This window comes from Oryza brachyantha, chromosome 2 (assembly GCF_000231095.2).
Source record: "Oryza brachyantha chromosome 2, ObraRS2, whole genome shotgun sequence".
NCBI classification, from domain to species: Eukaryota; Viridiplantae; Streptophyta; class Magnoliopsida; order Poales; family Poaceae; genus Oryza; species Oryza brachyantha.
In genome coordinates, this window is record NC_023164.2 from 2,240,999 (window position 1) to 2,268,991 (window position 27,993).

At 41.4% G+C, this 27,993-nt stretch overlaps 2 protein-coding genes and 1 pseudogene across 6 annotated transcripts; 2 read left to right on the plus strand and 1 right to left on the minus strand.

Moving 5' to 3' along the window:
* Positions 1–619: 619 nt before the first annotated feature.
* Positions 620–16,360, plus strand: LOC102718335 (TATA-binding protein-associated factor BTAF1). 5 transcript variants are annotated; one of them, XM_015833291.2, is made up of 29 exons: positions 620–788; positions 2,454–2,629; positions 2,852–2,946; positions 4,027–4,244; positions 4,356–4,413; positions 4,950–5,031; positions 5,943–6,274; positions 6,669–6,777; positions 6,860–7,388; positions 7,489–7,621; positions 7,727–7,795; positions 8,039–8,250; positions 8,462–8,699; positions 9,040–9,198; positions 9,312–9,737; positions 9,814–10,251; positions 10,397–10,516; positions 10,592–11,080; positions 11,541–12,079; positions 12,247–12,736; positions 12,905–12,973; positions 13,557–13,661; positions 13,756–13,974; positions 14,071–14,325; positions 14,402–14,451; positions 15,209–15,318; positions 15,403–15,485; positions 15,581–15,793; positions 15,888–16,360. In XM_015833291.2, exons 2-29 carry the CDS (start codon positions 2,581–2,583, stop codon positions 16,056–16,058), a joined length of 6,060 nt encoding a protein of 2,019 aa, XP_015688777.1. In that variant the 5' UTR covers positions 620–788; positions 2,454–2,580; the 3' UTR covers positions 16,059–16,360. The 5 variants fall into 5 exon arrangements, with proteins under 5 accessions (XP_015688777.1, XP_006646908.1, XP_040377398.1 ...); XM_006646845.3 differs by having other exon boundaries at positions 2,459–2,629; XM_040521464.1 differs by lacking the exons at positions 620–788; positions 2,454–2,629; positions 2,852–2,946; positions 4,027–4,244; positions 4,356–4,413 and adding an exon at positions 5,729–5,808 and having other exon boundaries at positions 4,948–5,031.
* A 112-nt stretch (positions 16,361–16,472) lies between these two features.
* Positions 16,473–24,845, plus strand: LOC102718985 (annotated as a pseudogene).
* Positions 24,755–27,524, minus strand: LOC102714537 (peroxidase 3-like). Its single transcript, XM_040521466.1, has 4 exons — positions 27,267–27,524; positions 26,967–27,176; positions 26,729–26,891; positions 24,755–25,520 (listed from the first exon to the last, which is right to left on the minus strand). Exons 1-4 carry the CDS (start codon positions 27,522–27,524, stop codon positions 25,090–25,092), a joined length of 1,062 nt encoding a protein of 353 aa, XP_040377400.1. The 3' UTR covers positions 24,755–25,089.
* Positions 27,525–27,993: the final 469 nt, after the last annotated feature.

Below are 27,993 nucleotides of genomic sequence, written 5' to 3' on the forward strand. Positions count from 1 at the left end.
TCCGAAATATAAGTATTTATTGTTGTTTAGCATAAACTAAAGAAGATGACAAAAGATTCACCTATAATCACTTTAGTAACCAATTTTTACTAGTATAGAGATATTTATATTTTGATATAAAATTTGAAATTATAGAAATACTTATATTTTATAATAGATAGAGTATTAATCGAATAATCTTTGGTCAAACATTTTTCATCACTAAAAAAATACACTCTATATTTTAAAATAGAGAAAGTACGTAATCTTATCATTTGAGCTCGGTTACATATTGGAAAAAAATAACATTCATAATCTAAAGTTTAGCCATTAAAGTGATTAAACGGTAATCTTTTCGACAAAATATATATATATATATATATTCATATGATTGAAATTAAAAGCTGAGCAGCAGATAATGCCTTCCTCAGAATCTATGCAAGATTTCTCCGTATTTTATACGGAGTATCTCTCCTCCAACGTGTATTCCTCCTCCGTTCGACCTTTCGACGTACTGGACGTCACATCTCTGGACGCTCTACCACTCTGCGTCGTTCTGCTGCTGAAAATAATTCATGGGTTTTATTATTATTATTATCATGTAAAAAAATTCCGCCATCACGCCCCCGCGGCCCCGTCCTCACTTCTCCCCCCAACCCGAAAGGCTAGGGTTAGCTGCTGCTCGCGCCGCGCGTCGCCGGGGGCCTCGCCGCCGCTCCTCCTCGCCCCTCACCTCGACCCGCCGCCTCCTCCGTCGCGGCCCCTCGCTCCCCTGCCACCTCCGCCCTCTCCTTCGCCGGCTCTCTCCGGTAAGCGCAGGGTTGGCCATCCTCTCTGTTCCCCTTTGGTTTGTTTCTTCCCATCTATTTGGTTTTGGGTTCCTCCGGTTCGCGTGGAGTAGAGCATGCAGCCTTCGTGGTACGATGGATCTGTTGCATGGTGCTGTGGTTTTGGTTGATCCGGGTTGAATGGGTTGGCTTTTGTTATAATTTGGGTCTGTACTGTACTGTGTAGTCTCGTTTGTAACTATCTATTTCGTACGATTTCTTCCCAGTTTGCTACGCATGGATATTTGTTCGATCTGTTGTCTCATTGCCTGGATCTATTGCACACAATTGCTTTGGTTTAGACATTAGGTTGTGCGTATGTATGCATCGGCTTGTTGCATTCCATACCACTGTTCATGCGTGCTAATTCAAGATGGTTCTGTTACCCTATTGGTATGTTGTGTCTCATGTGTTTTGTCTGAGCAAATTTCCACGGTCGAAGTTGGTATGCCACTGGACAAAATTGACGTGCAGTTGTTAACAGTGCCAACGCCACCATATAAATCTGTGTTGACAATGTATTATATATGCTACTTGCATGGAAGAAACTGGGAAGAAATGCCGCCCTAATTGCTAAATCAACTGGGTCAGTCTCCTGTAATTTATGCTTACATGTTTTTCATTTACGAAGGGCTAGATAAAATAGCCCTAGGATCTCATATGGCCCAATGTCTGAAAGGGACATGGTTAGATAATCCAAGCTGAGTTTCATATATCACTTGGATCATACAAATTGCTTGAATCAGCTTAGAATAAGGAGGGCTCCCTTTTTTCAGCTATGTCCTAGAAAGATATTTTGTGGGACAGTATACATAACTCAGTAGAAGGAAGAATAGGGTGCCATGTTCCTCCTTGGTTGATTCAAGCAGATAGAGTAGGCTAGCCTGATTGACTGACTGGTTGATTGACCATGTTGAACCACCAAGGAGAGGAAAGGAGACCCGACTAGAGGCGCACGCATGTGATGTTTTATGGATTGGCCCGAGTTCCTGACCCCAGACCCCATCCCTCCTATCTCTCCCCTCTCGGCGAGGGCTCTGGCCTCATGTCCTCCTCCCCTCCCGTAATCCCCTTCCCTACTTGCTGCCATGCCTGTCTCTAGCAATCACCGTCTAGTGTGAGAGCTTCATCTGCATCCTCTATCCATCTCCCCCTATACTTCTATGGATATTTCCTATCTTGGGTTTCCTTCTCGATGAGAGTATGTATATGTATGTGTGGATTGGATAACTGCATGCAGCTGCCCTCCTGTGCACTTAGCACATCTTAGAATCGAGGGTTTCCTGTCTGTTTCTCCTCCACATACTGTTACTCTGTTCGTGTGATTTGCCACTCCAATTTGAAACTCGATTACCAACAAACCTGCCATTTTACTCTTCGAATGAGACCTCAGAAGCCAATTACTTTTGGACATGCAGATGCGCGCATGTTGCTGCCATGTTACCATCTTTTTTGTTTGGTTATTTGCATTACTCCCTCCATCCCAAAATAAACCCATCTTTCTACTTGAAATTTGAACTAGAAAGATGGACTTAATATGGGACAGAGGGAGCAGATAAGATTACCATGTACTAGTAACTCTGATTCACTGATTCTATTAGAGATAACTAATTTGCTGCCTTAATTTGTTTTCTCTTATTTGCACAGAGCAGCTCTACACGATTGCATTCACATGTGAAGTAATTTACTTGCCTACTACTGCCAACCAGGACTGGAATATACCCTCTCCTGCTTTGTATTCTTTGGATGAAAGGTCTGGCAGTCTGCGTCAGCTATGGCACAGAGTTCGTCCCGTCTTCACCGCCTGCTCACATTGCTAGACAGTATCCTTTCTGCAAGTGTATGGTTCTCTATGCTTGTAGTTTAGAGATGATCACTTAATATGATAGCTATAGTCTACTGATTCTCTGATAAAGTAAGCAATTCCTTCATGAAATGTGCAAAGGCTAAAACGTACAATCTATGCTTTGCGGTTGAACATAAATCATTTGACATCCCCTTTGGTTTATCTATCTATTGTGCAAAGTTTGCTTTAACACAACTAGCTGGTTCCACGCAAGCGACAAGGTTCGCTGCTGCACGCCAAATTGGAGAGATCGCCAAGTCCCATCCCCAGGAGCTAAATGTCTTACTCAAAAAGGTATATCGGCAATGCCACCTCCTGCTAGTTTTGTGGGTCTTGCTACCTGGAAATGTTTGCTTAATGTGTTGTGGTGTAGCTATGACGTGTGATGTGTTAAATGCCCAACTCTTAGTTGATTCATGCTTTTTTTACAAAAAAAATGAACCCTGCAGTTTTATGTTATACTGAACCTTCAATGATGTTAACGCTGTAGATTTTTTTTTCCTCAAACACACAGGAGTTCTGTGTATCATTATATTAATAAGAAGGAAAGGGAGTAAGAACCCTACTTACAAAACACCCACACAACTCAGCTCTGATGCTACAAGCCTGGCCATACGAACAAGGCACACACAGAAGATAACAGAGACCACGACCACAAACCTGAAGCTGAGCACCAGACTGTAGAGCAGTTAATAAGGGTAGCTCTAGCCCCAGCCAAACGCCAAAATTGCCCTCCTCTTCAGCAAGCAGGATGGCATTAGCTAAGTTTGGGGCAGCACCATCGAAACTTCCAAAGCATCTAAGCACCCAGAATGACTAGAAAATTAAGGCCCTGCTATACTGAACCATTGGTCGCCTCGTTGGTCCTGTTCCACCGCTCCTCGAAACACTGATCATGAAGCAAAGGTGCCAAAATTCCCAGACCAAAGCACTGTATGAGTGAGAACCAAAATTGCCTCGCTAAGACTCTAGTGAGTAGATGATCAATTGTTTTATCAGCTTGGCCATAATGAGGGCATTGAAATTATGTACTTCTGTCCCAAAATAAATACATTTTTCTAATTAAAGTTTGAACTAGAAAGATGAAGTTATTTTGGGATGGAGGGAGTATTAGACATGAAACTTTGAGGGATATATGACTATCTGTTGTAAGATGCGACGCCATCGCATTGATTGATTGATGGATGTTTATGCAATGAGAGGTAACTAGTACTGCCTCAATTATCTATGATATGAAGATATTAATATACTATTTACTGTATCTATTTGATGCCTGATGTACATCATCCACTGGAGAATAAGTTGGTTTTCGTTTTACACATGTCCTGCTCAGGATGGCTGGCATCAATTTATGCTTTTATGTGCTGGCTTTAGGTTTCTCCATATCTACGTAGTAAGAATTGGGACACAAGGGTTGCAGCAGCCCATGCGATTGGTGCCATAGCAGAGAACATCAAACACACATCGGTGAAAGACTTGTTCGCATATGCAGAAGCAGAAAAACATGCTTCTGGGTTGTCTGGTGGAATCGGTGATGTTGGGTCAGTGTTGCGACGCACTGATACTACAACATCTGAGCTTGCTTTTGGAAGGTTTGTTGGGAATTCTTTAGAATTTTCCCAGTGCTTAGTAGACCTTCCCATTCTTTTCTTTCTCCCTCACTGGAAATGAACAAACTAAATCTGTTTAACCTTTTTTTACAGCTTTGATATTAACAGGGTTTTGGAATATGGATCTCCTTTATTGGCATCAGGTGGACAGGTGCATTTTCTTTTTACCATTATTTTGCCTCGCCATATTAATGAGTACAGTTAAAATACTTCAGGATTTTTTTCAGGACAATGTTAATTTCAGATTCAATATCTCTCTTTCTGAGAGGTCATGCACCCATCTATTGTTTGTTTTGGTTGGCACTGTCAATTTCTTGACTGGTTTCTATTTTTCTTACTTGGAACACCGTGAATTGAAAGCAATTAACACTATAAGTAAAAGAGGTCAAACCTCTTCCACTGCATTGGATATTGGAATGCATAGGTTGCTTACTTTGCTGTTAATTTGAGAAAACGAATTTTAGTGAATAATGTTTAAATTTAGGAACATAATCTGAAGCTCCTCACTTCTGGAGACACAAAATAACCTGAAGTTTCTTTGTCTATACCTATATCTATGTATAACTTTTTCTTTGGCTTTTAAGGTGTACTTGGCAATTCCATTCCATTTCTTATTTGTTTATGGTTTTCTGGTATATATAACATGTGAAAGCTAAGGGGGCTTGTTACTTTTGTGCTTCTTACTAGGAATATGACATCGCAAATGACAATGGAAAAAATCCAGCAGAGCGTTTAGCTCGCCAAAAGAAGAATCTTCGGCGTCGTTTAGGTTATACTTTTCTCTTACATCTTATCGTTGCTGTTTTTAACTTTTCACTTTATGGTTGGTCAGAGTTCTGGAATAACAATTTTTAGTTAAATCTGTTGCTTTATTAGCATGGAAACTGAGCATTCGATGGTCGTAAAAAATAGTATACGTTAGTCCATGAATTAAAAGGGTTCCCTGTAAACTAAACAGTTGCACTTGCATGCATATGCCCGATTAACGGGTGACTATATATACACATATGCTGATAATGCAACATTTCATTTTTCACATATTATTCAGTACTTGTTTGAGTTTTTCCGAAACGGGGTATGACTTGGTACTAAGTTAGTATGTTGGTTCCATCATGTTTACCTTCCTATCACTAGCCAATACTCATGTATTGCAGTGGATCTCAAATAAATGTACCATAAGTTCAAAACTTGCAGCCTTTTCAACCTTAAATTTAGAGTTGATTTTAGAATTTTTTCATCATAGTTTATTTTCCAGCCTTGGCTTTTAGATCGCTAAGAACACGCATATAAAAGTTTTATTCACAAATTATTTTCATTTGTAAATATGCTGTTTGGCTTTTTCACTGAAAAAGCCAAACAATCATCCACTTGAAAAGTTGTATAAAATTATCAGGAAAAACATACAATTGCAACCAAACATCAATCCACAAGTATCCCTATTAATCCACATGCACAAATTATCTAAGTATCCACAGAAGTACCCATCAATTCAGGAGGTGTTCAGGAGGTGGTGGTGGGATGGTACTTACCGCACCACTGACACAAGGTTCTTTCTATACTGAAGATCACATCTGTATTCTGTGAAATATTTTTGTACTCTGTGAGTACTTCCTCTGTCCCAAAATATTTTTATTGTTGTTTTGGAGCTCTCATTCCTTTCATGTTTCTGTTCTAGTGCAGGTCTGGATGTATGTGAGCAGTTCATGGATTTCAATGATGTTTTTAAAGATGAGGACCTTCTTGCCCAAAAAAATTATTGGGGTCAAAGTATACAAAATAATGGATTCTACCCATTTAATACTGGCCAGAATATTCAGCACTTGGTTGCATCTATGGTTCCCAGGTATCCCAAACATTCTAATTTTCGCTCTAGGCGATTGAGTGCCAGGGAGCTCAATATGCTAAAGCGTAAAGCAAAAAGCAATGCAAAAGATCATACAAAGGCTGTACCTGAGGATGATGATCTTGTGCCAAAAAGTTCTGGACCGTCCAACGGGGCCTCTTCTGATCAAGTTGGTTCACACAACACATGTTCCGTCAATTATACAATCTTTTCCTAAGACTTCCGTATTCTCCCATACTATTTTTTCTTTTACTGAGATGGTTAATTTTCATTCATTCTACTTAAAAATATCGGGAACCTTGGTAAAGGTTGTAAAACTCTGTTTCTGATTTTTCTCAATTGCTAGCACAAACTGTCTGAATATGTGGCACAGTGCAAGTAAGTTAAGTGCATTTGGGGTTGGGGGGGGGGGGTGTTCTTCCATGCATGTCTGTGTGTGTTTCTTGACTTGTTATTGTTGGCATTCCTATTTGGCAATTCACACAGTTGCACTGGAGCATTCTGTTGGGATGGCTTTGTGTTCAATCTGTGATGCTCTAATCACCCTATTTACCTTCTTTCAGGACACATCTGATGCAATTGCAGATGAGGACAATCTGGAGTATAGTGAGAATGGGAGATGGCCTTTTCAACAGTTTGTAGATCAATTTATTCATGACATGTTTGACCCTAGTAAGTTCATTACCTGTCTTGTCTCTGAAATTTGTCCCGCTGTGTCTCGCTTACAGTCTTTTAAATGGCTGTTGTATTGTAGTTTGGGAAGTTCGTCATGGCAGCATTATGGCTTTGAGGGAAATTTTGACGCATCAAGGTGCTTGTGCTGGAGTATATTTTCCTGATCTGAACTCGCCTTTTGCTGATCTTGATGATATAAACAATTTGGACTCCCTGAAAAGAGCACATGGTATTGATCTTGATGAAGACATTGACTCGGGACAGCTTGAGCCGGTTTTGAAAAGACAAAAGAAAGAGGAGTCTAATCCAGAGGTTATGGGCATTCAGTTGGATAAGGAGCCAATTAATGGTGATTATTCTAAAACAGAGGCAAGTCCGAGTACTGAGCCTACTATATCTAGTGGCGAAGCAAATTTTGCTCATGCAAAGGTTGAATCAGCTTTCCAGATTGATGGCTCAGCTAATCCCTCTAAGCCTAGTTCTACACATCTCCATGAAAACTCAAAATTTATAAAACTGATGAAACTAGCTAACTACTCAGCAATAAAAAATTGGGAATTTCTTCAAGACTGTGCAATTCGTTTCCTTTGTGTACTTTCATTGGACCGGTATGTATTTCTGGATTTCCAGATATTATACTTTTGTGTGTATTTTAGTTGTCTTGGCTATTAGTCTTATCTTTTTTTCTTGCATTTTTTCTGCCTGTAGCTTTGGTGATTATGTATCTGATCAAGTGGTTGCTCCTGTTCGTGAAACTTGTGCTCAAGCTCTTGGTGCAGTTCTGAAGTACATGCATCCATCTCTAGTGTGTCATACACTGAATAATTTGCTGCAAATGCAGGTGTGTCTTGTACTAATTATTTGTCTTGCTGTTTTCAACTTCAAAACAGTATGTTCTCTTTTGTCATCATCATCACCATTTCCCTCCTTTTCTTTGTTCTTTCAGCGCAGGCAGGAGTGGGAAGTTCGTCATGGGAGCCTGCTTGGAATTAAGTACTTAGTTGCTGTTCGCCAGGTGATTTCTAATGAGAAAAATGATAACCTAATAAGCTAAATTTGTCTTGTGCATTCGTATTTCAACCATGGCAGATATTATTAGAGGGGCAGTAGTAGTTGGTTTGCTACCAAGTCAAGTTTTGCTTTTTCATGTCTCAATGTTAGAGGAACTTCAGAGTTCAGAGAAACACCCTCTTCTATTTACTAATATTTGATTTTGATGCCTGTGTAAAGTTGCTAATATTGTTTCCTTGCCCATCAGGAAATGCTTAAAGATTTGCTTGACTATGTTCTTCTTGCCTGTAAAGCTGGTTTGGAGGATCCAGATGATGATGTCCGGGCTGTGGCTGCAGAGGCTCTGATCCCAGCTGCTGCTTCTTTAGTTAGACTAAATGATCAAATGCTGCATTCAATTGTGATGTTGCTTTGGGATATATTGCTTGACCTTGATGATCTAAGCCCTTCTACAAGCAGGTATTAGTTCAATCATGCTTTCCTAGTAAACACAATGTTCCATCTACTTCTGATTTCTAATCTTATTTCGAATCCAGTCACCTGTTCCCAGATAAGGAATTTAAAATGTTGGGTGATTGTTCGTTGCTTTTTATTCCGTTTAAAGTACACTGTACTCATGCTACAATGAATATTCTGCTTTTCTGATGTCCTAATTTCCTTTTTGTTTCAGTGTGATGAATTTGTTAGCTGAGATATATTCTCAACCAGAGATGGTTCCAAAGATGCTTGGTACAACAGTCACAGGTGTAGATAATGAATTTGATCTAAACAGTGTAACTCTGGTTGCTGGTGAAGAAAAATTGAAATCTAATGAGAATCCATATGTCTTAGCCACTCTGACACCCCGATTGTGGCCTTTTATGAGACACAGTATTACATCAGTCCGGCGTTCTGCTGTACGAACATTGGTAAGAATTACTTGGAATTTGAGATCCACTGCAGTATAATTTTTCTGCCATATCTGGTGCCAATTAGAGTTCTTGTACTAGTTATATAAATGAGAAACAAAATCATAGGCATTCATTGAGAAATATCTGCAATAATTTAGCAGGTAGAATAGCACTTTTGAGTCATCTTTTATATGTTTTCTATATTATTTTGCCAAGGAAACAACCATCCTTGTGATTTTGCCAAGCTGGAGTTGGATTTTCCACGTTTGTTCCCATTGTGCATGGTTTTGTTCTAAGCTTCTGAGCATCTGTTAGTACACTTCTCTAGTAAAAACTGTGAAGTTCAAACTTTTTGTAGGAGAGGCTTCTCGAGGTTGGGAACACTGGGAGTTCAGCTAAACTATGGCTTGCATCTATATTAGGTGATGCACTGCAAGTTGTCTTCCAGAACCTGCTTTTGGAGTCGAATGATGAGATTATTCGATCTTCTGAAAGGGCTTGGAAGCTTTTACTTCAGGTTATTGATGTTCTGGATTTTCGAGTTTTGTGAATTTACTCGATTAGTAAAAATTTGGATCATGTCTGATACAGGATGATAGTTAACAAACAAATTTATTTATATGTTTTTAGTGCCCTACGGAGGACCTTGAGTCTGCTGCAAGATCATATTTTAGTAATTGGATGCAACTTGCCACTACTCCATATGGCTCAGCATTGGATTCTGTGAAAATGTATTTGCCAGTTGCCCTTCCACGAGGAAGTCGTTCAAGAGCTGCTGCAAAGATCAAATCTGCTAGGTTAGAACATGAGACTACAAAAATGATATCGTTTGGTTCTACCGGAGAGAACACTTCACACGAAAAGCATTCTGAAGTTCCCTTGAGTGTTCCAAAGATAATTGTGGGGTCAGATTTGGACAAATCTGTTACTCATACACGAGTACTTACAGCAATGGCCCTTGGTCTGTTTGCCTCTAAGTTGCCAGTGGGGTCGTGGCAAGTCATTCTTGCTCCACTAGCAAGTGATCTCATCTCTCTCTCAGGAGTCCAGAGACAGGTAGGAAAAGACCTATTTTTAGTGTATAAAAGCGTTGAACTACTTGTTTTGCACTCATAATTTTCTATTGCTCTAGGTGGCTTCTATGATTATTGTTTCTTGGTTTCAAGACCTCAGAAAAAGTGATCCTGCTGCGGTGGGTACACTGCTAGTTTTCTTAACCAGCCTGAAAGGGTTGATGTTGGACCTACTGGCTTGCTCTGATCCTTCATTTCCTACAAAAGATTCTCTGCTTCCATATGCTGAGCTTGCAAGAACATATAAGAAGATGCGCAATGAAGCCAATAATTTGTTCCAGTTGATAGATTCTTGTGCTCTTCTTAAAGATTACACAAGCAACTTAAACTTTAATGCTGACATGCTGAGTGTCGATGACACTATTAACTTTGCTTCAAAGCTTTTGTTGCCATCTGAACCTGATCTTAATTCGGACAGTGATAAAATTGTCTTGAACAATATAGAGTCAGCAAAACAATGTCTATTGTCTACTTCGGGCTACTTGAAATGTGTGCAGGTATGTTGAACTTCTAATTAGGGTCTCTTCAGATTTATATTAAATGCTACAAATACTTGTTGCATTTGTCTAGTTATGGTATTTTTTTCTCCCTCATATTAGCAATATCATAAAATAAGTTCCCTTGTTTGATAATATTCTGCAGAATAATTTGCATGTGACAGTTTCCTCTTTAGTGGCCTCTGCTGTAGTCTGGATGTCAGGGCTGCCTAGCAAGTTGAACCCAGTCATTTTGCCTTTAATGGCTGCTGTAAAAAGGGAACAGGTAAGAAATAGCGTTGTTATGCTCTTTCTCAAATTCTGTTGTAGCTGTAAGCTCAAATGGTTCCATATAATGCAGGAGGAAGTACTCCAGGACAAAGCTGCAGATGCACTTTCTGAGCTCATTTTTAGTTGTGTTGGCCGCAAGCCTGGCCCCAATGACAAATTAACAAAGAACCTCTGTACGTTAACATGCACTGATGCAAGTGAGACGCCTCAAGCTGCAATTATCAACTCAATTCAGGTTATTGAAGACCAAAACTTGCTGTCAATTGGTAAGCGTTTTAGCAATCACAAATCCAGGGGCCAGATGACTTCTGGTGGTGAAGACAGATCAAAGTTGGAAGGTTTTATAAGTCGGCGTGGATCGGAGTTGGCTTTTAAGCATCTCTGTGAGAAATTCGGTGCATCCTTATTTGAAAAGCTTCCCAAGTTATGGGATTGCCTTACTGAGTTTCTTAAACCTGTCAAGGCTGGAGATGATCTTATGAAAGAAGATCCAAATATTGCACAGTTAGGAAGATCTTATGAGGATAAGGAACCACAGTCCCTTATAAATAATATCCAGGTTTGTTTATAAATTAATTTGAATTCAATTGGTTCCCTTATGTTTGGGCATAAAACTGCTACATGATAGGGTTAGACGATCATGTCATATCAATATGAATCAATATATATCTGGGTATTTGCTGCTCCCTTCGTTTAACTAAGTCATTTTGGGTTTGTCCTAAGTCAATCCTCTTCAAGCTTATTGTAGATGTTAGTATATAGAAAAATATAGCAACATTTGCAACACAAAATAAATATACTAAAAATATATTCAACAATGGATTTAATGAAACTAATTTGTTATTGTAGATATTAGTATATTTTTCTATAAATTTGGTCAAACCTGAATAGGTTTGACTTAACAAACCCAAAGTGACTTATAATATGAAACAGAGGGAGTGCCATTTAGTGTAAACTGGTTTGTTTTCCATTTTTATCACTCGCCAAATTTCTAATGTCATTTCTGCTGCTCCTTACAGGTTGTTCGTTCGATTACACCTCATTTGGCTGAGCCTTTGAGGCCTCAATTGCTAAGTCTCCTTCCCTGTATTCTTGGGTGTGTGCGCCATCCTCATGTTGCTGTCAGGTTAGCTGCTGCAAGGTGCATTACATCAATGGCAAAATCATTGACCGCTAATGTGATGGTAATTGTGATAGAAAATGTCATACCAATGTTGTCAGATTCATCTTCTGTCTGTGCAAGGCAAGGAGCTGGGATGCTTCTGAGCCTTCTTGTTCAGGGTTTGGCTGTGGAGTTGGTTCCTTATGCTCCTTTCCTTGTTGTTCCTCTTCTAAGGTGTATGAGTGATCCTGATGGTTCTGTTAGACAGACTGTAACTCACAGTTTTGCTGCTCTGGTTCCTTTGTTGCCATTAGCAAAAGGTTCTTTGTTACCGGATGGACTGAGTGAACGGTTATCTAGCAGTGCAGAAGATGCACAGTTTCTAGAGCAGCTCCTCGACAACTCCCAAATTGATGACTACAAGCTCAGCATTGATCTTAGTGTTGAACTGCGAAGGTCTGTAACTATCTTAAAGGTCCTTTATTAGAATGTGGCTTGATGACGATATTCTACTTAGTTTGAGATAACATATTGAGTGCTGTGGTGGATATCATACTGTGATAATACCTGTCATAATGATTCTTATTTGGTACTTTATAACAAAATATCGTGGGTCGCTGCAGGTACCAGCAAGAAGGAATCAACTGGCTAGCATTCCTTAGAAGATTCAAGTTACATGGAATTTTATGTGATGACATGGGTCTAGGCAAAACACTCCAGGCATCTGCTATTGTAGCAGCTGATATTGCCGAGGCACGTGCACGAAATGATGAGCAAGATCCAAAATCTTTGATTATCTGCCCTTCTACATTAGTAGCACACTGGGAATATGAAATAGAGAAGTACATAGACAGCTCTCTCATGAAACCTCTTCAGTACATCGGTTCATCACAGGATAGGATTATCCTCCGTTCTCAGCTTGATAAGTTCAATGTAATCATAACATCATATGATATTATACGCAAGGATATTGATTTTCTTGAGAATATCTTTTGGAAGTACTGTGTTCTGGATGAGGGGCACATAATAAAGAACTCGAGATCTAAAATAACATCTGCTGTGAAGCAATTGAAAGCACAACACCGTCTTATCCTCAGCGGCACTCCAATTCAGGTAAATTTAACTTCATGAATTTTGTTGGTATGCTTTTCATCTAGCTGCTGCGGTTCTCTTTACATTGCAACATGTATTTTATCGTTCATGTTCTTTATAGATAATTCCATCGATCCAGTACTGAAATTGGTGTTACTATTTCTTTGACACGTTCCACTATAATTGCAGAATAATGTATTGGAGCTCTGGTCTCTATTTGACTTTCTTATGCCTGGGTTTCTTGGGACAGAAAAACAGGTAAATGTGCTGTTAATTCAACTTTCTTACAGAACTGAAAGCTAATAATTTGGTGATTGACATGAACTCTGCCTTTTTTGTTCAAGAACTTGCTTTAGTTTTTAGCCTGTTCCTGATTCACTCTTACACTGGCTTCCAAGCTTATTCTAGTTCAGGAAAAATATATGTTATTCACTATGGACTTATGCACACAGGCGATATATGGATCTGCCTGATATGAGATGTTACACTTTGATGCTTGCACGTGATATCTATGTTTTAGTTATGTTATAGGTGCCAGGCTGCTTGATAATATTGTATAATGTTATCAATATTATAGGTGCTAGGTGCTAGGCACGTGATATCTATGCTTTTGAACTAGGAATAGAATGGGAAACCTGGAACACATGCAACTGTAGAAAGACACTGGTGACGATATTGTATAATGTTGTGGACATAGAATGTTTTAAACAAACCAAATATGATATTGTTTCTGCTTTCATGAATGGATGGTTTTTTACTAGTCTTGACAATTTCCTTAATACCTTGCCTATTATGATATTCAGTATTTGTGCTGAAATCTAATCAAATATTTATTGTGCAGTTCCAAGCTACATATGGAAAACCATTGCTAGCAGCAAAAGATCCAAAATGTTCGGCAAAGGATGCTGAAGCTGGCATTCTTGCGATGGAGGCACTGCATAAACAGGTTTTTATCTTCTGTAGTAGATTTGAAGTCCTTAAAAGTAACTAGGGGTTGTGAGTCTTGTGGCCTTTGTTGACAAGTCATTTTGCTACACCAGGTCATGCCATTTCTACTGAGAAGAACAAAGGATGAGGTTTTATCTGATCTTCCTGAGAAGATTATCCAGGATAGATATTGCAATCTCAGTCTATTGCAGCTCAAACTTTATGACAAATTCTCCAACTCCAATGCCAAACAAGAGATTTCCTCTATAGTTAAAGAAAATGAATTAGAGCAATCCAGTTCACAACCAAAGGCAACTCGCCATGTGTTTCAGGTGCTGCACTTAGAATAACATTTTAGCTTGCTTCATTTTGCATTTCTTATGTGATATCATGTCTGCGTTCTAATTGAATATTCATTTATAATGCAGGCACTGCAATATCTATTAAAACTTTGTAGCCATCCTTTACTTGTAATTGGGGAAAACCCACCTCATTACCTTGTGGACCTTCTAAAGGAAATTGGTATGGGATATGGTGATGAGCTTCATGAGCTATACCACTCTCCTAAACTTGTTGCTCTCCAAGAGATACTTCAGGAGTGTGGTATAGGGTCAGAAATATCAAGCCCCGATGCTTCCTCAGCTTTTGGGCAACACAGAGTTTTGATTTTTGCTCAACATAAGGTACTGAGTCTGTTTTGTTATGCTATGTATATCTGATTCTTTGTAGTCATCCTTTACCAAACATTCTTTTCTCCAGGCTTTTCTTGACATTATTGAAAAGGACCTATTTCAATCCCATATGAGAAGGTGAGTCTGCTTCATGTAGAATTCATCATGCCATTGTGTTGGAATGCATTTGAAAAAAAAATCATTAGTTCCAAACTGGAAAATTATATATCAAAAAGCTCATAATATTCAACCAAACATCAATCCACAAAAAGCTCAAGTCATATGCACCAAAGATTTATTTATCCGTCTTTCATCAGCAGCAGCATCTTTATATAGTACTCTCCGTTCCATATTATAAGACCTTCTAGGTTTGCCTAGATTTATCCATATATCAATGTATATGTTTTGTATATGTGTCTAGATTCATTAACACATATGAATCTAGACAAGACCAGAAAGTCTTATAATATGGAACAGAGGGAATAGTAGAGAGAAATAGCAGCTGATGCAAATTATTTTTAGCATCTTGCTTTATGTAGTTTTATCTTATGTTTTATTATGCATGGATATTTGTGCTTTGTAGAGTATTGCATTGCTGTTTTATCTTTGAGTAACTGTAAAATATTCCTTCCGTTCCACGTTATAAGACATTCTGGCTTTGCCTAGATTTATTTTCATGCCAATGAATCTAGGCACATATATACGAAACAAATACATTGATACATGGATGAATATAAGTAAACTCAAAAAATCTTATAATGTGGAACGAAGAGAGTGTAAGGTTGTTGATGGCCTAGTTGATAACTGACTAAAGATACGCACTTATGTTTCACATTTTCTTGCCTGTGCTTTCTACTCTAATCATCTAATTGGCAAACTTTTAATTTTCTTTCAGTGTTACATATTTACGGCTGGATGGCTCTGTTGAACCAGAGAAGAGATTTGAAATTGTGAAGGCATTCAACTCAGATCCAACCATTGATGTGCTCCTATTAACAACTCACGGTAGGTTTGGAGAAATACCATATGGACCAGGGATTGACTCCTTTGTGTGTGTGTGTCTATATATCTGATTCTTTTCTGCTGCAGTCGGTGGGCTTGGCTTGAATTTGACATCTGCTGACACACTGGTCTTCATGGAACATGATTGGAACCCAATGAAGGATCTTCAGGTTCACATTTGCATCTTTATGAACAACAAGGCTACCAGTATATTTCCTCTGCTAATTTCAAATTACAACATATGAACAACTCTCTGTTCTTACAGGCAATGGACAGAGCACACCGTCTGGGTCAAAGGAAAGTGGTGAATGTGCACCGTCTCATCATGCGTGGCACCCTGGAAGAGAAGGTGATGAGTCTTCAGAGGTTCAAGGTGTCAGTGGCCAATGCGGTGATCAATGCTGAGAACGCCAGCCTGAAAACAATGAATACTGACCAGCTGCTTGATCTGTTTGCTTCGACGCCTGCTTCGAGAAAAGTAAAACACTTGTGACTAGACATCTCCTATAGAGGAACTTGTGTATTTCTTTTAATTCTCTGGGCTTATGATCATTTGTCTATGCCATATGCAGGCATCGGTCCTCCCAAGCAGTTCAAGTGGTGATCAGAGTAAAGATTCCAAGGGGAAATCTGGTGGGAAGGGTTTGAAGTCCATTCTGAATGGTCTAGACGAGCTATGGGATCAGTCTCAATATGCAGACGAGTACGATCTCAATCAGTTCTTGGCGAAACTCAACGGCTGAACACACGATCACCAGTCCTGTACAGTGTAAAGCGAATTGGGACGTGTGAAGACAGGTTGGCTGATTTTGTTGACAACCAAAGAAGTTAGAGATTTTTTTGTTGTTTCATACGGAAGGAGGAAAAAGAAAGATCGCAAGATCAAGAGCAATGTGGCTAACATATAGGTGCTTGAGATGGTGATCTCAAATTTTTGTCTTTGAGCTTTTGTTAGGAGGGTTAGAGAGAGATAGAGCTAGTCTTGAGAGGAGTTGTATATACTATCTGCTCATTATAAATAATTAATCAAAGGCTGCAGCTCCTTTTCAAATTTGATTTGAGTTGCGGGCTATTTCTACCTTCAAACTCTAGAAACTGAGCTACATGACTGAAGTTCACATTCACCAGTGGAAGCAGCTCCGGGACGGGTCCTCCGACGCTTCCAAGAACGGCTCCAGGAAAGCATTGGCAACTATTTTGGTCCCTGGCTCCAGGAAAACACTGGCTACTATTTTGCTTGCATCCTGCAGCTGTCACCCGGATGGTCCACCCTGGTTCCAGGAAAACGTTGGCTACTATTTTGCTTGCATCCTGCAGCTGTCACCCGGATGGTCCACCCTGGTTCCAGGAAAACGTTGGCTACTATTTTGCTTGCATTGGGAGCCGCACGCTGAGAAAGATTATCTGGTTTTTATCTTCCCAGAACAGAAATTGGTTTATCTGAGTGATAATTTCTCCAGATCAGGAACAGGTCAAACTGGATAATTTCCACCGATATGTCCCTTCTCGCTTGATGACCCCGAGTCTTAACGGCTACCAGGCCTTCCTACAGTTTAGACATCTTCAGCAACAACGCTGCTTCTACTAGCCAGCTACTGCTACTTCTACAAGCATCAATTTGCCCATTTGGCTCACTGAAATTTCGTGCAGCAATTAATGGCGTTGCATAGCCTCTCCCCTGTCCTGATGTTTCTGCTATTATGCACAGCAAGCTGTGAGGCAGCGGATTCAGAAGCTGCAGCACTTCTCGAATGGAAATCCACTTTGATTGACGCCAGCTCGCTATCCTCATGGTCGGTTGCCAACTCTACTTTCTCTTGGTTAGGTGTCAGATGCGACCACGGTGGCCATGTCACTGAGCTCAGCCTTACAAAAGCCGGCCTGAAAGGTACGCTTGATGCCTTGTACTCTGTAGCGTTCCAGAACCTTACCAGATCGACCTCAGCAACAATAATCTCATCGGCGCCATCCCGGCAAATATTTCGATGTTGCTGTCTCTAACTGTTCTGGATTTAAGTAGCAACAATCTTGCCGGTGCGATCCCCTACCAACTCAGTAATCTCCCTATGATTGTCAAACTAAATCTTGGAGATAACCAATTGAGCAATCCAGAACATCTCAGGTTCTCTGCTCCACCTAGATTGAAGTTCTTATCTCTACGTAACAATGATCTTAATGGTAGCTTCCCACACTTCTTCCTGAACTGCACTACTTTTGAGTATGAGATACATTGATTTATCGGATAACGCCTTCTCTGGACTGATACCGGATTCACTGTCAGAGATAGTACCAAGGTTAAGATATCTAAATCTGTCGTCCAATGGATTCTATGGGTCGATTCCACATTCGCTCTCAAGGCTCCAGAAGCTCCGGGTGCTATCTGTTGAGATGAACAACCTCACCGGAGTAATCCCGGAGGAGCTTGCAACGATGTCTTGGTTGGAAGGACTTGAGCTGAGTAGCAACCCACTTGGTGGGCCAATCCCAGCATCTCTGGGGCAGCTTCCGAGGCTACGATTTCTCGATTTAAGTGATGCAGGTTTGAGTTCTACTCTTCCACCTGAGCTCGGGAACCTTTCTCGTCTCGAGGTGATGCTTCTGTCAGGGAATCAGTTTGTTGGAAGTTTGCCGCTGTCTTTTGCCAGGATGCAACAGATATCCTATTTTTCCATAGGAAGGAACTACATCAATGGTAGTATCCCGTCAGAGATGTTTTCAAACTGGACGATGCTAACGGTACTCGTCCTCTCCGGCAACAGATTTACTGGCTCAATTCCAACAGAGTTGGCGACCATGCCAAACTTGATGTTATTGAGCCTGTCAAAGAATCACCTTACTGGAACGATACCGTTAGGTACCGGCAATGTGTCAGCTTTGGAATACCTTGCCATCAGCGACAACCATCTTGAGGGCGAGCTTCCTGCATCCATCTGCGAAACAACCAATTTGATTCTCTTCGATCTATCAAATAATCAGTTATTTGGTGACCTTGCTTGTCAAATTTGACAGTAATCCAGCACATGGATTTGTCAAACAATTCTTTTACTGGCGAAATTCCCAACTTAAGTTACAGTTCCGTACTAACGTCACTGCACTTATCAAACAATAACTTCTCAGGCTGTTTTCCAACAGTGTTGAACGCATCAACTCAACTAGATGTTTTGGATCTTGGATACAATAATATTTATGGCGCAATTCCTTCATGGATAGGGGAAAGCAATCCTTCGCTGAGGATTCTCCGGCTGCGATCAAACATGTTCTATGGAAGAATTCCTTGGCAGCTATCGAAACTCTCCCATCTCCAACTGCTTGATCTAGCTGAAAATAATTTGAAAGGTCCTATACCAACTAGTTTTGCCAACTTATCTTCCATGCAGCCAGAAACAAGAAATACAATAGCTACCACCTGTAAGATCATAAGCATGATTAATATTTTCTGATGAACAATTGGCTTGCGATTTGGTTTATAAATTGAATTTGGTTTGGAAACAATTAAGATGTTGGTGCGAGTGTGTGTAACTAATGTGAGTCAGGTTGCGATATCTGTGCTCGGAAACGGTTGGTTTGTCTCTAGTTGTGCAGGTGACTTGAGGTCAATATCGATCAATGGCGGTGGAATCGTGACTAGGCTCAGGGAGGAGCTGAGGTCCGGACGATCGAGGATGCCAGGTGACGATATTGAATACGAGTTGGCACATGGTGGAGCAACACCGTGTGGGATGGAATCGTAACGGGCTTCACATGTTGTGTGTGTAAGCGCCGGAAAAATCGGGAAGTAAATCGGATCAAAACTGGATGAGAAAAGAAAAGGAATTTGCTACATGTTCGGACACTGTAGCAGCGTCGGATACTGTAGCAACCGGGTTACTGTAGCACGCGGCACTGTAGCAACCGGATCGGATTACTGTAGCACGGCGGTACTGTAGCAGTCGGACTACTGTAGCACGGCTGATTTTGGCATGTTGGATTTGATTAGAAAAACTAAGAGATGAGCCATATTAGTATAAGCAGTCCTACTCCTATTTGGTGATAGACTTTTCGATATAAATAGAGACCGAGGGGTATGCCCCGGGTGTGCTTTTGTGAGACTTAGTTGTTGATTCTAGATCGACGATTTTGATAGGAGTGCTGTTGGTGCACTTTGTAAATACCAGTTGATGCAATAAAGTCAAGATCATTCAATCTACGTTTTCGACTTTCATCTACTGGTGATTTTTTGGATTCCGACGATCCGATCGACGTCATAGGAGTGGCGCGATTCGATGATCTGCTCGGCGGCACATGAGCGGCGCGATCAAGGTAGCGGCGACACAGGAGCGACGTGATCAAGGTAGCAAGCCTTCGTCAATTTCTTCGACAGAGGTAATCCTTTATTCCGCGAAAGATTTTTGGGTTTTGTTTTTCCCTACCATTCACCCCTCCTCTGGTAGGTTTGTTTGATCTTGTTCGATCCTACACCACCAACGAATTAGATTACATTACCATTATGTGGAAGGAAAGTGAGTCCATTTTTCAGCAAGCAAGTGAAAGTGTGATTGGTGTTGATCTTTCAAGCAATTTTCTCTCTGGCGAGATCCCTTCAGAGCTGGCAAATCTTAGAAGCCTCCAGTTCCTTAATATCTCCAGAAACTATTTGAGGGGTGGTATCCCAAAAGACATCGGTAATCTGAAGTTTTTAGAGTCTCTTGATCTCTCTTGGAATAAACTCTCGGGTCCTATTCCTCCTAGCATATCAAACTTAACAAGCCTCAGCAAGCTTAATCTCTGAAACAACCTTCTGTCAGGTGAGATACCTACAGGCAATCAACTCCAAACACTCGATGACCCCTCGATTTATGGCAATAATCTGGGGCTTTGTGGATTCCCTTTGAAAATTCCATGTTCAAAGCATTCGTTTGCGACTATACTGGAAGGGTTGAAAGAACATCACCAAGAACTGGAAACCCTGTGGCTGTACTGTTCAGTAACTGCTGGAACTGTCTTTGGTTTTTGGCTATGGTATGGAGCATTATTTTTCTGTGACGCCTGGAGGTTTGCATTCTTCAGTCGCGTCGATGCCATGCAGCAGAAAGTTATGCAGAAGATGATGCACATATGGGAGTACATCGTGATGCTTCCCACAGAGCCCAATTGAGAATGTCTAACTATTTGCTCATGTTTGCATCATCTGTACTTGAACACCAGTGAGTCCAAGAAATAAGACACAAGCTATATCATTGATGTTTGTCATGCGGCCAATTTCAAGTTTTTAGTGTCTCGCATCTCTCTAAGTTATGTTATTAGATGATTGTGCATTGTTTATCTACAGTTTCAGGCTCCCAGCTGTCTATCAGCATGTTGATTTTCTCTTCTTATTTTTTTCATTTGTTGATTTGTTCTAGTAGTAATCTGTTGTTTTCTGCGGGTAGAAACACAACCCGCAGTTAAAACTTAAAGTAACTACTACGCAATTAACATCACTAATACAACAAGAACACACACAGCAAAATTGTTGGAATGTTACCAAATACTAAATACTAATGTCTCCTTTTAATATCGTAAGACTTTCTAGTCTTATCTAGATTAATGCATTTGTTGATGAATATAGTTAAGGTTAGAAAGTCTTATATTATAAAACGGAAAGATAGTAACATGTGGACACATTACAACGAGTCTATATAATTAACAATGGATTATATGAACATCCAAAGGATTTTTCTTTAACCAACACTGTCCACTGTAAATACAAATCTGAATGCATGCAAATCAACTCTTTTTTTTTTTGCACCAGAAGCCTATCTATCCATGGAGAGAAGACCATTAATTGTATTCAGGCCCAGTTAAATGGGCCGAAACAGGATTCCGTCGTATTGCGGCCCACATAGTTGGTCCGATAGGTTGCCGGCTCGCCGCCGCCACGGCGCCACCCACCAGCACCTGACCTCGTCGCCTGCCTCGCCTCGCCACCACGAACACCGCGCGCCGAAGAGCAGCGCAGGAAGGATGGATACAATGGAGCTCCATTGGTCGGAGCATCCGGCTGATGGAGTAGCTCCGCAGCCGTCTCCTGCATCCCTGGATCTTTCTCGGATCTTCAGGACTGAATCCATGGCTCAGGCTGCAAAGAAAGCCAGCCATGGCCCTCGCCAAGCTATCAGCTCCCTTGGCGCCAGCTCGGCTCGGATGGTGAGCAGCAGCAAGGTGAGGCTCCCCTCTTAGCCGCAGATTGCTACTTGCCAATTTGGTATTGGGAATTCGGCTTATTATCAAGAAGAATTCTTTTGTAGCAAGTAGTAGTAGCATCCTTGGTGATAAGATGTGGATTGGTGAGACTAATAGACAGCTAAGCAATTAACCGTGTGGTTGGATTGGTGACACTGTCGGTTAGCAAACCAGTCAACTATTTGGTAGTTCCTAATACTTGACTTTTTGGGATAAGAACACGAAATTCAAACAAAACCTTTGACTATTATTTTTTTATTACCACTTTCATTTCATGTTAATAATATTTTAAAGTTATGCCTGCATTTGTCCATTGATCAATGTATATGATTTTTACGTATCTAAATTCATCAACACCCATATAAATCTCGGTATAATTAAAAAGTCTTATATTATAAAACTGAGTGATTACAATATACTCCATGTAAAAGTTCTGTAGGTTTTCTTGCGTTGATTGTCAAGCTATATCAGCATGTGCTTTATTCCATTGATGGTCGGGCTGCCAGCTCACATGCATTGTCCTCACTCCTGTCGGTCTTGACCTCTTCTTAGCTCATCAAATATTTGAATGAACTACTATATATGTATTTCCTCTAGGAAGCAGCAATGGCAAATTGGCAATGGCAATGCTCTTCCTCATTTCTGTCTTTCTGCTGCTATGCACTGCTAAGGCTACTGGTTTAGCTGCAGAGACAGAAGCAGAAGCTCTCCTCCGATGGAGGTCCACTTTGAAGGGTCCCAACTCTCTGTCCACATGGTCGATTGCCAACCCTACCTGCTCTTGGTACGGTGTCGCATGCGACCATGGCGGCCATGTCACTGAGCTTGAGCTTGCCACCTCTGGCATCGACGGTACGCTTGACGCCTTCTACTTTGCCGCTTTTCAAAACCTCACCACAATCAACCTCAGTGGCAATTTTCTTGTTGGTGCCATCCCCGCAAATATTTCCATGCTGCCTACACTGACTGTTCTGGTTTTGAGTGGCAATAATCTTACTGGTGCCATCCCTTACCAACTCAGCAAACTCCCTAGGATTGCCAAGTTAAATCTTGGATATAACCGCCTGACCATTCCAGAGGATGCCAGGTTCTCACACATGCCCAGTTTGGAGGTTTTATCTCTATCTAATAACCATCTTAATGGTACATTCCCACAATTCATCCTCAACAGCACTAGTTTGAGGATGCAATACCTGGACTTATCAGGTAACGCCTTCTCGGGACCCCTACCAAATTCACTACCAGAGATGGCCCCAAATTTGCGGTATCTAGATCTGTCTTCGAACGGTTTCTGCGGGCCAATACCACATTCACTCTCGAGGCTCCAGAAGCTCTCAAAGCTGTCTGTTGCAATGAACAACCTCACTGGAGGAATTCCGGAGGAGCTCGGGGTGATGTCTGGATTGGAAGAACTTGATTTGGGTAGCAACCCACTTGGTGGGACAGTCCCAGCATCACTGGGGCAGCTTCAGAGGCTACAAATACTTAATGTAAGTGATGCTGGTTTGGTTTCTACTCTTCCCACTGAGCTTGGGAACCTTACTGGACTCCAGTTGATGGACCTGTCAAGGAATCATTTTGTTGGAAGTTTGCCACCATCTTATTCCAGGATGAGAGAAATACGACAATTCTCCATAAATGGAAACTACATCAATGTCAGTATCCCACCAGAGATACTTTCAAATTGGACTGATATCCAGGCGTTTGATGTTGCCAACAACATGTTACCTGGAAGCATCCCATTGCAGATCAGCAACTGGACAAAGCTAGAGTATCTTGACCTCTTCGGCAACAAATTTACTGGCTCAATCCCAGTGGACATGGTAAGCTTGCCGCTTTTATTAACGTTGGGAGCGTCAAAGAATCACCTTACTGGAACACTACCATTAAATATATGTAATGCATCGTTGCAATTCCTTGCAATCAGTGACAACCGTCTTGAGGGAGAGCTCCCTGGATGCTTGTGGAATTTGAAAAATCTCGTTCTCATGGATTTGTCTAGCAACAGTTTATCTGGAGAATTTCCAATCTCAAGTAACAATGAATCCTCCCTAATAACACTTCACTTGTCAAACAATAACTTCTCGGGTTCTTTTCCTACAGCATTGAAGAACCTCAACAAACTAGTAGTTTTGGATCTTGGGCACAATAAGATTTCCGGAGAGATTCCTTCGTGGATAGGGGGAAGCAATCCTTTGCTGAGTATTCTACGGTTGCGGTCAAACATGTTCAATGGGAGTATTCCTTGGCAGATATCACAACTCTCCCATCTTCAACTGCTTGATCTAGCTGAAAATAATTTTACAGGTTCAATACCTGGCAGTTTCGCCAACTTATCCTCCATGCAGCGAGAAATTACAGATATGTCTGTCTTTATTGACCTATATCCTGGTGCAGAAAGCCTCAATCATCCATACTACATTGACATTGTTTGGAAGGGAAGGGAGCATACTTTTCAGGAAATTTATCAACATGTGATTGGTATTGATTTATCAAGCAATTTTCTCTCTGGTGAGATTCCTTCAAAGTTGGCAAATCTTAGAAGCCTCCAGCTCCTAAATATCTCCAGAAACTACTTGAGTGATGGTATCCCAAAAGATATTGGTAATCTGAAGTTTTTAGAGTCTCTTGACCTCTCTTGGAATAAACTCTCGGGTCCTATTCCTCCTAGCATATCAAACTTAACAAGCCTCAGCAAGCTTAATCTCTCAAACAACCTTCTGTCAGGTGAGATACCTGCAGGTAATCAACTCCAAACGTTGGATGACCCCTCAATTTATAGCAATAATCTGGGGCTATGTGGATTGCCTTTGAAAATTCCATGTTCAAACGATTCAAGTCCTACAACTACAGTGGAAGGGCTAAAAGAACATCACCAAGAACTGGAAACCCTGTGGCTGTACTTAATGGTAACAGCAGGAACTGTCTTTGGTTTTTGGCTATGGTTTGGAGCACTGTTTCTTTGTAATGCCTGGAGGTTTGCATTCTTCAGTCGCGTGGATGCCATGCAGCAGAAAGTTATGCAAAACATGAAGTGCACCTGAAAATGCTCGCAAGTTTTTGTTCCATAATTGCATTGTAATCAGCTGTAATTTTCTCTCTAGACAAACTAGGCTTATTTATGCTGTGGTAATGAACTCTTGTTAATATGTTCTAATTAAAGTTGGGCAGCATCTTTCATCAGAAAAGAAGGTTGTTTTGATGGTGAAACCAATCTCCTACAGGGTGTGTTTGGAGATGAAGTAGCATCATTTGCCCTAGCAAGATTTGCTAGTACCTGTGCGTATAATAAAATCAATTTGATGCAACTTTGGAAAATAGTGTCCTGTTCCCTGTTCATACTTCATCTGCAGTCTCAGTTTTTCATCAGCTGCAAATTATACAAATACTGCATCTCTCAATCAAACTGACGGTCGGACACAGCAGAGAACACAAGAACACGCGCAGCAAAATTTGTACTAGAATTTTACCGAATGCAGATCACAAAATCATAAGAACAAAATCACGCTATCCTCTGAAAAAAAAATCCATGAAAAAAAAGGATGCAAATTAGCTCCGTTTTTTTTTAGTTCATCAGGAGCTGTTGACGACGGCGCAGTTCCTCCTGATCTCCCCCTCGGAGCCGGTCTTGACCTGCACCGCGCCCAGCGTCGCCATCGACCGGCCGAACACCTGGAAGAACACCTCCGGCGGGCTGTCCACCACGCCGGCGATGTCGGCCCGCGCCGCCGCGTCAGTGACGAGCGCGGCGTCGGACCGGAGCAGGCCCCTGTGCTTGAGCACCGCCCGGTAGTAGCCGAGGTCGAACGTCAGGTGGCTGCCGGGGTCCATCTCCACCACGCCGTCGCCGGCCGTCCTGCACTTGCGCTCCCGCAGGTTGGCGGCGTAGGCCGCTTCCAGCGGCGGCGGGTCGGTGCCGTTGCCGTTGCCGACGCCGCCGCCGCCGCCGCCGTAGAGGCGGTCGGCGAAGGACGAGCAGTGGGCGATGCCGATGGTGTGCGCACCTGCTCACATGCATTCTTCAGAAATGAACACTGAATTTTTACAGAAACAATCTTGAATTCTTAGAGATGTTCATGATGTTAGCTCGGTGTAGATCGCCATTTTCCGGACATAATTTGAGCGTCAGAACGACTGGATTGAAATGCAAAATTTGAAGAACAAAAATCAACGTAATTTTTTGGGTTGATTGTCAGAAAACAATCTAAAATTTCAAAGTTCTCAAGCCTGCAGGCTGCGGCTAACTTCAAAATTTCCCTTTTGATGCTAACTTATGAGATAGATAGTATAAAACTATATAAAACTAAAGACTTCCGGTTTAAACTTATGAAGTCAATATAGTAGCAGAAATGTAGATATTGCTGGAGGGAAAAATTTTAAACTCTCAAGAAGACATCCACTTGTTTTTGTCACGTCATCAATTTCCTCGGTTTTATATTATCATATGTTTTGCCCCTAGCTACGTTTATCCATGAATTAATGAACACATTATATATATATATATATATATATATATATATATATATATATATATATATATATATAATGGGGGTGATTGTTGGAGTTTTATATGAAAAAAGTCAAATAGCATATTTACAAACGAAAAATTACTTACGGATAAAACTTTTATAATGTATTTTTAGCGATCTAAAAGTCAATCAACTCTAAATTTAATGTTGAAAATTTAAATTTTGACTTATAAACAAAAGCGAAAATATGAAGGTGTTGGATTCATCAATATCTATATAAATCTAGAAATGACTAGAATATCTTATAGTAAATACTATAGAAGTAACAATTTTTTCATTGGTGAACATGTGTTAAGTCAGTTCAATGCTAGATAAAAATTGATCTGGCCACCAACACAAACTGACAGATAGAAAGCAACTATTATTCGTTCTTCTTTTGCATGCAGTTGCCGAGCCAGCACACAAAGAATGGGAAAAATTGAGACACAGCCTTTCTTCTCTCTGAAACTATTCCTACAGCTTATGTATTATGTCTATGATTAATTAGTCAGGTGGTCAAGTGCTAGCTCCCGTCGGTGGCAGGCATTCTCAAACAGAGCAGATTAATTACATGGAAACAGTGTAATTTTGACCTGATTACTTAGAGTGATCCGACCTGTTTAATTTGTAGTTAGCACTGATGAGCAATTAAGCATGTGAGATGATTACTACTGAATTGTGTGTATATGATTTGTGTAACGTACCTGACAGCCACACGAGGTCGCGCACGCCGAGGCCCTTGGTGGCGAACAAGCCGGCGAGCTCCGGGAAGCTCATCGCCGGCGAGGGGATCTCGGCGAGCGCCTCCTGCATGCTAGACACGGTGCCGTCCCTCCGCCCCGTCGGCACGCGCCACGACGGCCCTCCCTGAACACGCGCACGCGTGCGTCAGCTCCGAGCAGTGCGCGGCGAGAGAGAGAGAGAGGTAGAGAGAGAGCTTACGATGGCGGCGACGGCGTCGCGGGCGACGAGCGCGAGGACGTCGGCGCAGGACACGACGCCCGGGCAGGCCGCCTCCAGGAGGCCCTTGACGCGGTCGATGAAGTCGAAGCCTCGCAGCGTCTGGTTCGGCGCCGCGTCCTTCTCGGCCGCGCCACCGCCATTGCCGGCGCCGCCGCCCGTGGAGTTGAGAAGAATCGACGCGTCGCAACCCTGGACATCCACGACGCAATCCATCAAACACGTTTATACCGCGGACGCAAACTCATCCAAGCGCATCAATGGCGGTACACACGCACGTACCCTGACGAAGCAATCGTGGTAGTGCAGCCGGAGCAGCGCGGCGGCGACGGTGGGGACGCGGCGAACGTGCTGCCGGACGTACTCCCCGACGATCCGCTCCGCCGCGGGGCAGCTCTCGTCGTAGAACCCCATCCTGAGCTGCGCGCGCGCGCCGATCACACCGGCGCCGAGGACGACGATGGCCACCACGCCAAGCCGGATCACCGCCATTGGCACGACGGCCACGCCGCCCGCTCCTCTCCCCCTCGTGCTCGCCATTGCTGCGCACTCGACTACTCAGCTCAGCCTTGTGAAGTGAACTGCTTATATACACTAGGCAGCAGCAGAAGGCCGGAGCTTAACACTGACATTGAGGTTACTTCAAACTGACAATATCTGTGCAGATTTTTTTTAACACACCTAATTTAAGGAATTCAAAAATCCTTTTTTTTTTGAAACAATGTATCCCATAACGCTCATAAGTTCTCTCCTATAAACGTACTTACGTACAACTTATCCCCACCTATATGAGTATCAGTAAAAACTAGAGGCGATTGTTTCGATTTTTAAAGGAAAAACCAAAAAATATATTTGCAAACAGAAATTAATATTTGAATAAAGTTTTTGTATAAGTATTCTTAGCAATATAAAAGTTAAGGCTACATATAAATTACGATAACAAAAATTCTAAAATCAAATTCAAATTTAAAGTTAAAAATTTATATTTTAGCTTATAAACATAAGCAGA